This window comes from Balaenoptera acutorostrata, chromosome 17 (assembly GCF_949987535.1).
Source record: "Balaenoptera acutorostrata chromosome 17, mBalAcu1.1, whole genome shotgun sequence".
Classification (NCBI taxonomy): domain Eukaryota; kingdom Metazoa; phylum Chordata; class Mammalia; order Artiodactyla; family Balaenopteridae; genus Balaenoptera; species Balaenoptera acutorostrata.
The window spans coordinates 19345530-19361589 of NC_080080.1; the positions used below are offsets into that span (position 1 = coordinate 19345530).

Below are 16060 nucleotides of genomic sequence, written 5' to 3' on the forward strand. Positions count from 1 at the left end.
TTTTAGTGGTCCATCTTTCCCATTTGATTCAATGCAAGAGGGTGGTGGACAGTCGGTATATTTAGCTGTCTCTCATGTCTTATGTACCTGCTTCAGATAGATGGCTCGCCACACAGCTAACGTGGTAGAACTATGTATGGCCTTGGGACTGCTTGGTAGGAAATGATGCAGCACTTTGAAGTGTCTGCTGCTCTTGGAGGTGGCAGTAGATTTTTCCCTACTTGCCTAAATGTTTCTTGTAACTCTTGCCACTTCACGTCCTCATTTACCTCCCATGAGGAGAGACTCATACTTGTTAGCTTTGGTGATACAGTTTTTTACCCTATTTTGAGGGGCCTTGTTCTTTTACTCACTGAAGTGGTTTTGATTCTCTTTTTGCTCTGTTGGTTTTTTTTTTTTCCCCTTCCTCTCTGTTTGGATTCCAGTCTGTCTATAAATTCTTATATTTGTGAGTAGTCCTTTTACTTTCTTTTCTAGCAGATGGTCTACTTTTCACTGATAGTGAATGTGAACCACCAGGATGATAAAGTTTATGTAATTCACACCCATTCAGTCACTAGGACAGCCATAGTTGAAGTGAAGATCCTTGGAGAGTACTTGTATGTGTGTAGCTATTTGGGATTCTGTCTCCGGATTGTAGTATGTGTATAAGTAGTAGAAATCAAAGAAATATGTTCTAAAACATACCTGTGTTCATTTTAATGAAATTATTATTCTTTATCTTTACAGGGATTTGTGGAACTGACTATATTTCCCACAGTTGCAAACTTAAATAGAATCAAGTTGAACAGCAAACAGTGTAGAATATACCGAGTAAGGATCAATGATTTAGAAGCTGCTTTTATTTATAATGATCCAACCTTGGAAGTTTGTCACAATGAATCAAAACAGTAAGTTACATGCTTTAAAAGTCGATATTTCTAACAGTTTTTTTTTTTTTCATTGATTGGATTAATTTTTTTCAACCGATTTTTCTTAGATTATTATTAGATACTGGTTCCCAATTTATCTTTTCTAATTATAATTTCTGTTGCTTCTACCACTGCACACATTTGGTTCAAAAAATTTTACTAGCTCTGGCCAACATAGTAAGTTATTACGTTTCCTTTCTTCAGACTGCAATTTTTGTTTTTTTTTAATAATTTGTTGTCCTTATCATTTTACTGTTCATTTTCTAGTTATTAACCATCAATCCAGCACTTTATTTATTTATTTATTTTTAAAAATATATATATATATTTAATTTTATTTATTTATTCATTTATTTTATTTTCATTTCTTGGCTGTGTTGGGTCTTCGTTTCTGTGGGAGGGCTTCCTCTAGCAGCGGCAAGCGGGGGCCACTCATCACGGTGCGCGGGCCTCTCACCATCACGGCCTCTCCTGTTGCGGAGCACAGGTTCCAGATGCGCAGGCTCAGTAGTTGTGGCTCACGGGCCTAGTCGCTCCGCGGCACGTGGGATCCTCCCAGACCAGGGCTCGAACCCGCGTCCCCTGCACTGGCAGGCAGACTCTCAACCACTGCGCCACCAGGGAAGCCCAAGACTGCAGTTTTAAAGAAGTACTATCAGAGAACTTTAAATAAATTTTCTTAGTCATTTTTCTACTTTAAAAGTTTTAAGAAAATATTAGTTTCATAGATATTAATGTAATCTTCAGTGAATTAGATGATACTGTAATCTGTAGACCAGAAACTACTTTAAAATATTCTATAAAATATTTGACAGCTTTAGAATATCATATAAAAATAGTCTGAAATATCTCATTCCTTCACCTTAAGTATTGCATCTATTGAGGCTACTTCTGATTTTTATCAGTAAACATATCCTTGTGATCAGCTTTATGTTCTGCATCTTTCATTTAAATACTTTGTTTTCACCTTTCCACGTATAACATGATAGGCTTCGTTTTTTTATTGTTTTTATGGTCAGGTAATATTCCGTTTATTCAGTATACTGTGGATGACATGATTATTTTCTAGATCTTTTTTTTTTCTTTTACTTTGAATTATTTCCTTTGGAAAATAAGATTACTTATTATTCTTTTATGGCTCTTTTTAGCATTTCACTTGATTGTGCCCTGGGAATATTTGTACTGCTTTAAATACTGTCAACTACATTTGAAGGCACTTGTTTTTTCCGTTTTGATAGCATTGGATTATATCATTTCTGTGATTCTTAGTATTTTGGGTTAGAATGCCCCAAACTGTAAACTCTGTTTAGTCAAGGTGATATTTTAACTAGTCTGTATGTATAATATTTGACTTAACGGCAGCAGTTCTCAAAGTGTGACACTTAGACAAGAAGCATCAGCATCACCTGGGAACTTGTTAGAAATGCAGATTTCCAAGCAGTACCCCAGACCTACTGGTTCAGAAACTGGGGATAGGGTCTTGCAATTTGTGTTTCAACTAGCCTGCCAGGTGATTCTGATAAAAGGTAAAGCTTGAGAAGGAACCACTGCTTTAAGGGATTGGGAGGGTTGAGAAAGGAGACTTATTAATAGACATATTTATCATCCCAATAATCATTGGTTTAAAATCTTTGAAACTCAGAAGAGAAAACGGTGTTGGGAAAATTCAGGATGTCTCTGAATTGCTCATGTGACTTCCCGTTCTATAACGGTGAGTGGTTGAAATTACATGCTTTTACAGCCACACTTGTGGAACTGACATGAAAAGACTTATTACAAAATCATCTGCATCCTCTTTCCCCCAGAAAAAAACAATCATTTGCCTTTGGAGCAGTAAGTATGTACCACTAATGGTTGGAAAAGGCATGTGTAAAAGAGCAGGTAGGGGAGCCATTACCTTGCCAGAGGCCAAAATAGCCACCCTGTCGAGCCTAGAACTCTGCATTGATGACAGGGTAAGGAAGCTTCTCCATCTGCCAGTCACAAAACAGTGTTTGCACAGCTGCTTTACCAGTTGTTGCTGCTCAGGTCTCAAAGAAGATAACCTGTGACAGTGCAGTGACAGGAACAGTGGACTTCAAATCTGTTGAGAAAGCAAGCTTTGCTATGTTAATTTTGAGGTGATGATATCCCCTAAAACTTTTCTCTAGTGATGGGGAAGATACCTCATCACTTTTAGTATTATAAAGAAAGAAAAGGAAGTCATAAAGGAGAATGTTTTCGAAGGTTAGGTTAGGAAATTGGGAACGATAGAATATATTTAAACTTTTCTTTTCAGGTACCACCAGAGCTCTCTTAACCATGGTCACTTAGTATTTTCTGCCTGGCTCTAGAATCCTGATTACTTTTTAAGAGAGATGACAGTTATTTTTGCTGGTGTTTGTTTATTCTCTGACTTGTTCAAAAGAAGATTTGAGAGTGGTTTTAGAATTTTATTAGACAACAGTTTTTTAAAGTAGCTAATGAAATTAGCACAAAGGGTAAAAAAGTATAGGATGGTGGGTACCACACTGTTAAGTTACTAGAGGAAAACTGTAGATTTGGTTTTGATATTCTGGTTGCCATACAAAAGAGGGAAACACTATTGTTTATAAGATTTGTAAGGCAAAAGACAGAAACCTACCAGTTATTCAGAAGAAATACTGCTTAGCAGTTAGATGTGAAAGGTATCTCGTGTGAATGATGTTATTTATTTTTAAAGAGAACTTTGGCAAAAGCAGATAGTTAAGGTCTTTAGATACTTCTGTTACTTTTCTTGTTTCTAAAGTAACTTTCTTTCTCTAATGAAGCAGTAAAATTTCTGCTAAAGCTGAAACAGAAATTAAATGTAGCAGATTTGAATTGAAAGTTAAACTTAAAACTCAGTGGTTAAATTTAGTCTTGAATATGTACAAGAATGTCCTAACATTCAAAGAAGTAATATGCTACTTCACATTTTCTCCTTATTTGTTTTAAAGTTAAGGTGCCAGGCCCTCCTATTTTTAATGGCAAGAGTGTGCTTACCTTGGTTGAGATTCAGCACCTTTGAACTGCAGGGGGAATGCAAGGAAGGGAAACATTTAGATAAGGTACTAAAAGGCATTTCTACCTATTTGATCCAACTAAACCTTAGCTGAGTTGTTAAATTACCTGTGCTAGCAAATAAAATACCTGTTGGTTATGTAACATCTATAAGGCTTCTCTTTCTCTCCATCTGTGTCTCTGTCTCTCTGTCTCTCTCTCTGGCTTATTGTCTGCCAGGAAAATAATTTAAGCACTTGAAGTTTCTCCAAATATATTTTCTGTTTGAATCTTACATATTGTAGGTATAGTTTGCCTCCATAGAAGCTATGTCTCTTCGGTGGTTTTTCTGTTTGTATTTGTTTTTTCTTTTCTTTTTTTTTTGCTACATTTCTCTCTTCTTAGAATAAGGTAAGTGTAGATTTTTTTTTTTTTTTTTTTAATGAGGATCTTGAATCAGATGCGTATGTTTGATTGATTGATTGATTGATTGATTTTGGCTGTGTTGGGTCTTCGTTTCTGTGCGAGGGCTTTCTCCAGTTGTGGCAAGCGGGGGCCACTCTTCATCGCGATGCGCGGGCCTCTCTCGTTGCGGAGCACAGGCTCCAGACGCGCAGGCTCAGCAGTTGTGGCTCACGGGCCCAGCCGCTCTGCGGCATGTGGGATCTTCCCAGGCCAGGGCTCGAACCCGTGTCCCCTGCATTAGCAGGCAGATTCTCAACCACTGCGCCACCAGGGAAGCCCGTAAGTGTAGATTTTACCAGAGAGACTGTTTCTGTGCGTGAGTAGCCTACAGTGGCTGACATCTCTTTTTTTTTTTTTTTTTTTTTTTAAATTTTTATTTATTTATTTATTTATTTATGGCTGTGTTGAGTCTTCGTTTCTGTGTGAGGGCTTTCTCTAGTTGCGGCAAGTGGGGACCACTCTTCATCGCGGTGCGCGGGCCTCTCACTATCGCGGCCTCTCTTGTTGCGGAGGACAGGCTCCAGACGCGCAGGCTCAGCAATTGTGGCTCACGGGCTTAATTGCTCTGCGGCATGTGGGATCTTCCCAGACCAGGGCTCGAACCCGTGTTCCCTGCATTGGCAGGCAGATTCTCAACCACTGCACCACCAGGGAAGCCCGGCTGACATCTCTTTCCTCCTTGTTTCTTTTCCTTCCCTGGATAGGCTGTGCTACTTTGAGAAGACCTTTTTTATTTTACTTGAAAAGTCTCCACTTTCCTGATTTTCAAGAATCAGTTTAATTCCTGTCTCCTGTCTTCATTTCCATTAAGGAGTGGCAGTAGAAATGAAGCTAACTTAAGATATAAATGAAGTAACTTTGAGTGATTGGAGCAATTTTTAGAGTGATTAGAATTGATTTTTTAAATTGCTTTTTTTAAAAAAAAGATTTTCTAGGTCCTATATTTTAATACAGACGTCTACAAAGAGATTTTAAATGTTATTATTTTACTGATATCATATGGTAGAAGTGGTTGATTCCTTTATTGATTATGGGTAAGTAATATGGATACTAGTTTTATATTTTAACTCAGCCCACAGTGCCTCACTGGCAGTTGTTTTAGTAGTATTGCTTGGAATTTAGTTGTCATAATTGGAAGAACTTTGGGGTTTGTTTAGTCAAAACTTCAGCAGGAATTTTTCCTATACTATTCTACTTTCTGCTTGAATACGTCCAGCTCAGGAGAGCTTACTATATTTTAAAGCACCCCTTTCATTTCTGAATGCTAGAAAGTTCTTTATTACATCGAGCCACAGTCTGTTGCGCTATAATGTTCACAAACTTATGCTAGTTAAAAATTGTTTTCCCGTAAGTTTTCTCTTTTCCAGTCTGTAGTATCTCAATACTTTCAACCATTCCTCATTTAAAACTCTTTCCAAATTTGTTAACCATTCTCTTTGCCGTGCTCTGAATACTCTCTGGTTTGGCATTGTGTTTTCTTAAATGTGGTAACTCTAGAACTAGATAGGGTTCTTATTATTTGGACTTCTTGTAATCACACATGCATAGCAGTAAAGTCATTTTGTTCTTATCTATACTCATTATTTCTAGTGGCTTGAAATTCATTAGCTTTTCACAAATAGCTACTTTAAAGTAATTGACTCAAGTTTGAGCTTGTTATCAGTGAAATACCCTAGGCTTTTTCATAGAAAAGCTTGTTAAGGTAGAGTTTTCTCTAAGCAGCCTTATTTCATGGCATCATTATCAAATGTTGTTTCAATTATTTTTGAAAGTCATTTTTATTAATTTTGATATTGGTTCCATTTCTGGAAAATGGATTTTTCTGTTGGCTTTTACTTATTTATTTATTTTATTCTGTATGTGAATTATAAGACAGAAGAAAAAACTGAGTGTTGACAAGGATATAGAGTAGAACTCTCAAACACAGCTAATAGAAATGTAAATTGAGATTGAATGTATACATACTCTATGATTGGTGGTCTCACTCCTACGTGTATATCCAATATGTTCACCAAGAAAAAAGTACAGAACTGTTCACAGCAGCATTTGTAATAGTCAAAACTGTAAATTACCTGAAAACCCATCAATGGTAGAATGGTAGATTGTGGTATATTCTTACACTGTTGGAATTCTAAAAGTAATGAGACTGAATGACCAACAGCTAGATGCAATGATATGGATGGATTTCACAAACTTAATGTTGAATAAAACAAGTCAGACACAAAAGAATGTGTATTAAGTTGTTAATCTATCTCATTAGATGTCAGAATAATAGGTTACCCTTGGTGGTAGGAAGCAGGGCTAGGTTAGTGATTACAAGAGGGCTTCTGGGAGGCTGGTAAAGTTCTGTTCTTGCTCTGCATGCTGGCTGCTTTGGTTTCGTGAAAATTCATCGAACTGTATACTTAGAGTGTATATATATATTTCTGATGTATATTGTGCTTCCATGAAATTTTTTTAAATGGAGAAAAAGTTTACAAATAATTAAATCTTAAGTTTTGCAAAATCTGCACACACAGTTTTAAGAAGCACACGTTCTTTATCTGACAATTAACAGATTATTTTAATTTAATATAGATATTTATAATAGGTTCTTGGAGAAAATTCTTTTGATTACCTTAATTTACTAGTTTTTAAGTATCCCCTACAACATTACTCACCTTTAAGCTTTGTTTCCTTAAGGAAGAATGGGGATTGCCATGGTGGTAGTTATAGGGCAGGGGCATATTAATATTTTGCAATCATTATTATTCTGAAAATTGGAAACACTTATAATCTTGTCTTGTAATTTTTGGCTTTTATTAGGTTATTATGGAAGGAAACATTTTTGATTCATATTATGAAAGGAAACACTGAAATCCAAACCATGAGAAGATTGCTCCTCATAACTGACTTTCCAATAGATTCCATTTATAATGACTCACCATTTTATTTGGACCACTTTACCTTTTCTCAGGAAATAAGATTAAGTGAGAATAATTTTCCATAAAAAAAAAATGAGTGGTTTAATATGTAATATTTAAATTTGGCCTTTTGTGTAACAAAGATTTTTTTATTTTTGAATTTCACAGATAACTGGGGGATATTACAAGTTCTTCAGCTATCTTTCAGATTTCATGTTTCTGAAATTTTATTGAAAAGAAATTGCAACCTATAAATATACAAAGTAGTTTTTAAAATTAGATGGTATGTTAACTAAGTACTGGTAAGGATGCAGAGCAACTGGCATGTTCATATATTGCTGATGAGAATGTAGAATGGTATAGCTATTCTGGAAAACAGTTTAGCAGATTCTTACAAAGCTAAACTTATATTTACCATATGACTCAGCAGTCCGACTCTTGGGTGTTTGTACTACAGAAATGAACATTAAATTCACATAAAAACTGATACACAGTTATTTGTAGCAGCTTTATTCCTGATAGCCAAAAGCTGGAAGCAACCCAGATGTCTTTCAGTGGATGAATGAATAAACAATCTGTGGTACAGTCTATTCAATGTAATACTATTCATTATAAAAAGAGACAAACAATAGATACATGTGACACCTTAGATGAATTTCAAAGACATACTGAGTGAGATAAGCCAGCCTCAAAAGGTTGCATTCTGTATGATTCCATTTATTTTACACAGGGCATAGCACAAGGGGCTTTTGGGGATGGCAGAACTGTTCTATATCCTGATTGTGGTGACGGTTACACATGTTAAAATTTATAGAATTATATACCAAAGGAAAAAAGTTACTTTTACTGTATGATAATTAAAAACAAACAAAAAAAGATGGTATGTGAAAAAACAGTCATTTGTTTTTTATTGTGGTCCTGGAGTTTTTAATACCTTTTATTTTACTTATTTATCTAAGAGAAAGAAAGTGTTAAAATTATTGAGAAGTCTGCTTAACTACTTTCAGAACCTTGTGTTTTGTAGTTGTTAAAAGTCATAGTTAATAGTACATCCTTCCTAGTTAGGAGAGAGTTGGAGATGGGGGGGGAATGGCCTCCGTCATATTGAGAGTGTAAGTTTAATGTTTTCTTTCATGGCTTTTCCTCTTTTATTTTCCCTATAATTACTCTGTAGAGTATATGAAACTTGTCTTTTAACTAGGTTAAAAATTTATTAAGCTAGTGAAATATCACTGACTTTACTTTATGGAGTTATCTAATGGCAAGATGATAGACATAAAGGTGCACAACAAGAATATGGCTCACAGTATTGTGTCTGATCTTGTTTTCTCGCTCTTGCCATTCCTTGTCTTTTTTCTTTCTTCCACTTCTTCCATATTACTTTAACTGATTTCAGTGAGGAAATGCGATATGTGTGTGTATGTATATACATATATATATGAGTTATTTTTATGGAATAAAATTAGAAAATCAGATGAGAACAGTATTTTCATATTTCCATAAGGCTTCTGTGTATTGTTTTCATTCAGTAGGAAATAAGGCCAAGTACCTATTGAACAAATATTTTTTGAGTGCCCCCTGGCATTTAGGGGATATAACAGTGAACCATCCAAAAGTTCCTCTCCTTCATTAAGCTTACATTGTCACGTACTGGGGAGTGGAGGGGAGCAGTATTATATTTTGAGGAATTAATTCCCATTCTGATTTGTTTTAAACATCTTAATTTCTATTAGATTATAAAGCTTGTTGAATCCATTCAAATTTTTGCCAGATTGATAAAGAATAATTATTTCTTCAATTCTATGTATATTCTTTACATTTGTATTAAGAAAGTATAGTGGCTTTGGCATTCTAAAATTAATGAAGGGTGTGATAGTCATAATAATCACATAGCATTGGCAAGTAGACTATATATGCCATTGCATTTATAGTTTAATAGTTTTAGTCTTAGGAAATAGAGCAACAGTTACTTGGCTAAAGAGCATTCCTGTGAGTTATGTAAGTTGATATAATGGTTACAAACAAATGGTGCCAAGTATTTAAGAAAATGCTTGGTGAAATATATGGCTTATTATTAAAGCTGGCTTTCTCTTTTTTTTCCCCCCCCAGGAGAAATCTCAATTATTTTTCCAATGCTTACGCAGCTGCAGTTAGTGCTGTGGATCCTGATGCAGGAAATGGAGAACTTTGCATTAAGGTTCCATCAGAGTTATGGAAACACGTTGATGGTAAAATACCAAGAACATGTTGAGTATACAGTAAAATCATGTTGGATTCAGTGACTAGAATCTTTTCATGAAAATTAATGGTACCTAAATTATAAATTAATCAGTTGAAATATACAGGAGTTGGAAGCTCTTTTTTTCCTTAAAGATAATTGGCTAACAGGAAAATAGCAATCAAGGGCTATGACAAAAAGCAACTCATTTCACTGTTGCTTTTATTTATTTATTTATTTATTTATTTTGGCTGTGTTGGGTCTTCGTTTCTGTGCAAGGGCTTTCTCTAGTTGTGGCAAGCGGGGGCCACTCTTCATCGCGGTGCGCCGGCCTCTCACTATCGCGGCCTCTCTTGTTGCGGAGCACAGGCTCCAGACGCGCAGGCTCAGTAATTGTGGCTCACGGGCCCAGCTGCTCCGCGGCATGTGGGATCCTCCCAGACCAGGGCTCGAACCCGTGTCCTCTGCATTAGCAGGCAGACTCTCAACCACTGCGCCACCAGGGAAGCCCCTTCACTGTTGCTTTTAAAGCGAAAGTTATAAAATAAAAATTAGATGGTTGAACAATTTGTCAAGATTTGAGAACCCACACAGTATTTACTCAGTTGAGAATTAAAGCATTTTATAAAAGGAAGGATCCTAAAAAGTCATCTGATTCAATTCTTTCCTTTTATGGAAGAGTAATCTGAGGTTTAAAGAGAGTAAGTGACCTGCTGAGTGTCACTAATTAGTAGTAGAGCCAAGGCTAGAACGTAGGGCTGCTAACACCCACTCTGCATACTTTTACTTTGTCTTATTATTTCTGAATCTTCTTTATTTCCTTGTATAAAGTTACAGCCATTATAATTGTCATACATAACCTTCTGCCTATCTTTATTTTGCTTTATAAAATTAACCAAGATAAGGAAGTAAAAGACTTTGTTTTGTTTTTGCTCTTTTTGGATAGTTTGTGTGTGTATATGGTGGGGGGAGGGGTTTACCTTGCAGGGGGGTTGCCTAGTTTAGGGGGCAGGCGTGGAAGGTCATCATTGCATGTTCACGGGTTGGAGAAAGTCCATATTGGTTGTAATGTTTGGAGGGAAATTAAAAGGAACATCTTTTTTAATCTTAACGGAAGCAACACGTATTTATTACTTAGAAATCAAACATAGTAAATAACGCTGCATAATGTAAATTTTTGGGTAGTCCTTCCCTACTACCCCACTCCCTACTCCTCCTCCTCCTTAAAGTCACAAGTAGGGTTAACTATCTGTGCGAGAATGTACTAACAGAAGAAACTTGAAAAGTAAGTTTTGAATTGGATCTGGAAGGCCTTAACCATGTGGTAGTATTAAACTCTTTTCTTTAGGCAGTATAGCATTGTCAGAAATGTTGAGAGGGGGATATGGTATGACCAATATTTTGGGAGAACACAACTAGCAGTGACTAGAATTGAGTGGAGGTAAGAACACCAGTGGAAGGAGACTGTTGAGTTCCTGTAGGCAAAGAGATGGTAAAAGCCTAAACTAGGTTAAGTAGTGTGATCTTTTATGTAAAACTCAGCCTTTGATTCCCACTTTATGTTCAGTGTAAGTCTTTGCCCTTATTATATCGACCACTGTTACCTAACTATATTTTTATATATCAATGTATGTATGTATTTATTTGTTGCAGAATTAAAGGTGCTAAAGATACACATCAATTTTTCTTTGGATCAGCCAAAAGGAGGTCTTCATTTTGTGGTACCCAGTGTAGAGGGAAGTATGGCAGAGAGAGGTGCTCATGTTTTCTCTTGTGGGTATCAAAATTCCACAAGGTAGATTACTAATTCTTACGTATTTCAGTTGATTTCATTTTTTCAATTGCATTTTTTTCTATGAATATGCAATACATGTATTTAGTATAAAATGAGAAGTATGAGCTTGATCCCCAACTACTTGAACCTCTTCTGAATCTTGTTCCTCTTCAATCCTGTCTTCCCTCCTTTCCTTTTCAAGTCTAATGTTCTAAAGTCGTCAATTCTTTCATTTTTAAAACTTTTGTATTGAAGTAAAACATACAGAAAATTACACGAATTGTAAATAGAAAGCTCAATACATTTTCACAAGTGAACAAACTCGTGTAATTCACACTCACATCAAGAAAAAGAACATTAACATTACCAGCATCACAGAGTACCCCCTTCTACCCACTTCCATTCACTCTTGCCCACCTGGTAGCCTCCTGCCCTAGGGCAACCACCATCCTGATTTCTAAAATACTGTAGATTGATAACACCTATCTTTGCACTTTATTAAATGGAAGCATATGTCTTATGCTCTTTATATCTGCCTTTCTTGGATAACATTGTGGTAGTGAGATGTACCTTTATTGTTGCATGTAATTGTAGTTCATTCTCATAGCTCTACAGTTAGCCATGTTACTGAAATATTATGTTATGTGTAGTCCTCCTCAGATTATTAACTCCTCCAAGCCAGGGATGATGTCTTATATTTCTCCGTGTTCCAGTAACAAGTACAGACCCTGGCACATAGTAAAACCTGATCTGAATAGAACATTGAGTAGAAATTTTATGTCTGCCTTTACCAGCACTGTTTGAATTTATGCAATGCATCACATACTCCAGAAAAGCAGTTTCCTGACGTTATGGAGTAGATTCTGAATATTGTATGTTTTAAAACTTTTTTGTAGGCATTTTTAGTTTCCAAAAATGAATGCTACATAAAAACTGACTGTGAATATACAAGTAAAAATTATTTTTAATTAAAAAATTGGAAACTAAGAATTGCTTACCTCTTTTCAGGGTTTAAACTGGAGGTACTACATGATATATTTTATTAATATTGCCAATAATATTTGGAGACAGGACTCTATCTTTAATCACATTCTTTTAGATTGCTCAGTAAAAAACATCAGTGGGCAAATAGCTAAAATTTCTTCTTGTGCATATTCTGTAAATGTTAAAATAACTTATATGTGGCAGAAACAATGTAGGTTACACTTTCAACATGTTTTCTGCACTGTTGATCTTTTTTCTAGATTTTGGTTCCCATGTGTTGATTCATACTCTGAATTATGTACATGGAAATTAGAATTTACAGTGGATGCTGCAATGGTGGCTGTTTCCAGTGGAGATTTGGTGGAGACAGTGTATACCCATGATATGAGGAAGAAAACCTTCCATTACATGCTTACCATTCCAACAGCTGCATCGAATATCTCCTTGGCCATTGGACCTTTTGAAATACTTGTAGATCCATATATGCATGAGGTAAATCATAGCTTCTTGCTTCTTTCCCTCCCACTCTTTCATGCCTAATCAGAAGAATATTAATTAAGTACTAAGTTTTTCTTAATTCTTCTTTCAACTGTTAGAACTATCACTAGAGCGAAAAGGTTTCTTCACCTGAAATATATAATGACATGAACTCCTTTTAAAATGCTGGCATATTAAAATTCTGTATTTTTTTCACCAGAGGGCTTAGTGTTCCAAAAGAGCTTCAAGTATACCTTAGAGTATAGGTTGGTTAGAATATAGGTTGATTTCTGTAACTGATTGTGTTACAGAATTAACATGAGTTTGTGAATGTTATAGTTCCATCTCCAGAACCTGAAATACTACAATTTCAAAATTAAAGAGCAAGATTTATTCTCTCTTCAGCATATATAGAGGGAAGAGAAAAGGCTGAGGCAGGCAGGGTTAGAATTCTGGTCAATGAACTAATGAAAGTTTCCTCCCAATTTCCTCCCGTCCCACATCTGGCCACAAATCATGGATCAGTTGATAAGCCCCATAGTGCTTTTAGGCCTCTCAAGCATCAACTTTCTGGTGGTTATAAAGTGATTCATTGGTTATTGACACTCATAGCTTCTGTATAGGTTTAAAGTAACATTTGAATGAATCTCTATTTACTCTTAGTCCTTTATGTTTTTGATTACAGTTAGTTTAGTTTTAATTGTAAGGCTTATATTGTGACTGTGTATATCTCAACTTCTTTCAGTTGCATGAGCAAAAATTGAGGGCAACCAGGAAAGTCAGTGAGCTCCTCAGTCTGCTCTTGTATTTGCTTTCCTGAAATTTACAAGATTTATAAAATCACTCATGGAAAATACTCAAGATATTTTATGAATGATTTGCTTTTGGTGTCTTGACAATGACTCCTAAAAGTATATTCACTGATAAGATTGGCAGTGAATTTTATCATCTTTGGTAAATGATCAACTTGAAAATCAAGATTTGATTAGTACCTGCTTTGTATTTTGGAAGAATTTTTGTTTTCCCACTCTGAGCCATTGGATGGGAGAAAGGTAAATGACAGTCAAGAAATATTTTTCCTGAATACTTAAAGCCCGTGACTTAATCTTTCTCTGTCTCAAATAAATAGTTTCTATTGCAGTATCAGTAGATTTGCTATCATGTAGTTTTGTCTAAAAGTGAGTCTTCTTTATTTGATGAATAGTATTTTATTTTTTGTTTGTGTACCAAGAGGAGTGCTTATCATGATGCAGTTTGGGCCCTGACGACTAATGTTAAATAAATGCTCACCGTTCACTTATGGTAGTCTCTAATCTGTTCTTTTATAATGTTGTCAGAAGAATAGTTTTTTATTGTATATTAAAAACTTTCCTTGCCTCCATATCCTGCAGTAATCAAATTTCTTTAGCATGGCTTTCAAGAGCTTCTAGAATTTGACCCTAATATTCCTTTCTAGCTTTTTCCTCATTACTTTTCTATTTATGTTTGTTATATTCAATATAGTTTACTTAGATTTTTTTCTGACCAAACCATATTTTTTCCCGTCTTTGACTGTTTGGGATGTCCTCTTTTCCTCCTCTCCTTATCTATGAAACTTTTGTTCAATTCAAAAAAATTAGCTCAAATGTAGTCTTCATGAAACCTTGCTGAGTCATTCTAGTCAGAGTGATATGTCATAATTGATGTTGTTCATTTGGCACAGAATCATAATAAGAGACAGTGAGACAGTATGTGATATTTGAGTGTCTGTGTCCAAAGTGGGATGTAATGTGAGAAAATCAGAATTATTATTTCTGTTGCTGGTATTTCTTATCTCCTCACTACCAGTAAGCTTCCCTGCAGTTTTCATATTGTTTTTTATATGTACTGAAGATAGTATAATGACTGTTAATTATTTAAGATAGTACTATGATGTACAGTATTCACTAGGTTAGATATTTATGAATCAAAGGCAGGTTTACAATAAGCCTTGGAAATTTAGATTGTTCTTGTTTTGTATGCATATGCAAAAGAAATTTTAATTTGGAACCAAAGTTATTATTTTCATTGGATCTGAGCATTTCAGACTTATAATCCATCATGAATTTAAGTCTTAAGTGCAATGAATGTTTTGTAAACATAGTAAAAATAGTCACTAATTTCATACCAGTATTTTCTCTCAGTGCCATGGATTTATTAAAAAAAAAAAGGTGGGGGGGGAGGGATTTATATGCAGCTTCATTTATAACTGAGATATTTAGGAAATTTAAGATTTCAGTTAACTCTTTTATTTAATGATCTTCTTCCCTGCTTTTTATTTTTAGGTTACTCATTTTTGTTTACCTCAACTTCTTCCGTTGCTTAAACATACCACGTCGTATCTTCATGAAGTTTTTGAATTTTATGAAGAAATTCTTACATGTCGATACCCATATTCTTGTTTTAAGACTGTATTCATCGATGAGGCTTATGTTGAAGTGGCTGCTTATGCTTCCATGAGCATTTTTAGGTTTGTATCCAAATTCAAAAGACCTAAATTAGGTTAATGATGTGAAGATAGGTTATTTATTTTGTGATCAATTTTTTTTTAATTTATTTATTTAATTTATTTATTTTTGGCTGCCTTGGGTCTTTGTTGCTGTGCGCAGGCTTTCTCTTGTTGTGGTGAGCGGGGGCTACTCTTTGTTGCGGTGCGCAGGCTTCTCATTGCGGTGGCTTCTCTTGTTGCAGAGCACGGGCTCTAGGTGCACGGGCTTCAGTAGTTGTGGCTCGCGGGCTCTAGAGCATAGGCTCAGTAGTTGTGGCACACGGGCTTAGTTGCTCCGCGACATGTGGGATCTTCCCAGACCAGGGCTCGAACCCGGGTCCCCTGCATTGGCAGGCAGATTCTTAACCACTGCACCACCAGGGAAGCCCCTGTGATCAATTTTAAGATGCAGTTTGAACCTTTTCCCTTCATTTTAGTTATGGTTGGCTTTGTAGAAAATCCAGTGTTTTCAAAATTGAAAAATGTAGAAAAGCATAAAGAAGAACATTTCAAAATAACCCAAAAGATTCATATTATCTTTATCCAGAATTAACTGATACTAATTTTTTACATATGTGTTTTTAGTCTCTTTTTGGCTTATGCATTAAAAACAAAAATGATACAAGTTACTATATGGGTATCTAGTGAGGTTTTTGTCCTAGCACTATTTAAAAATTTACTGATATCATCAGAAATTTGTATGCAAAAAAAAAAAAGAGAGAAAGAAAATTTTATTTCTTTTTTCTTTTACCCTCTTTACCTCCCTCCCTTCTTTCATTCCTTGAAAAGTGCCAAATTTAGAAGTTATATGTCTCAGGGTCA

At 35.4% G+C, this 16060-nt stretch overlaps 1 protein-coding gene across 7 annotated transcripts in view; it reads left to right on the top strand.

The window, feature by feature from the left end:
• Positions 1–16060, top strand: part of TAF2 (TATA-box binding protein associated factor 2) — an 82804-nt gene that overhangs the window by 8618 nt on the left and 58126 nt on the right. For 6 of the 7 annotated variants that reach the window (XM_028168158.2, XM_007188822.3, XM_028168160.2 and 3 more), the window contains exons 3-7: positions 730–890; positions 9389–9507; positions 11151–11292; positions 12516–12747; positions 15036–15220. In XM_028168158.2, coding sequence (XP_028023959.1) covers positions 730–890; positions 9389–9507; positions 11151–11292; positions 12516–12747; positions 15036–15220 — 839 coding nt within the window. Of the gene's footprint in view, positions 1–729; positions 891–9388; positions 9508–11150; positions 11293–12515; positions 12748–15035; positions 15221–16060 lie in introns of those variants that run through there. The other variant, XM_028168161.2, reaches the window with a different exon arrangement.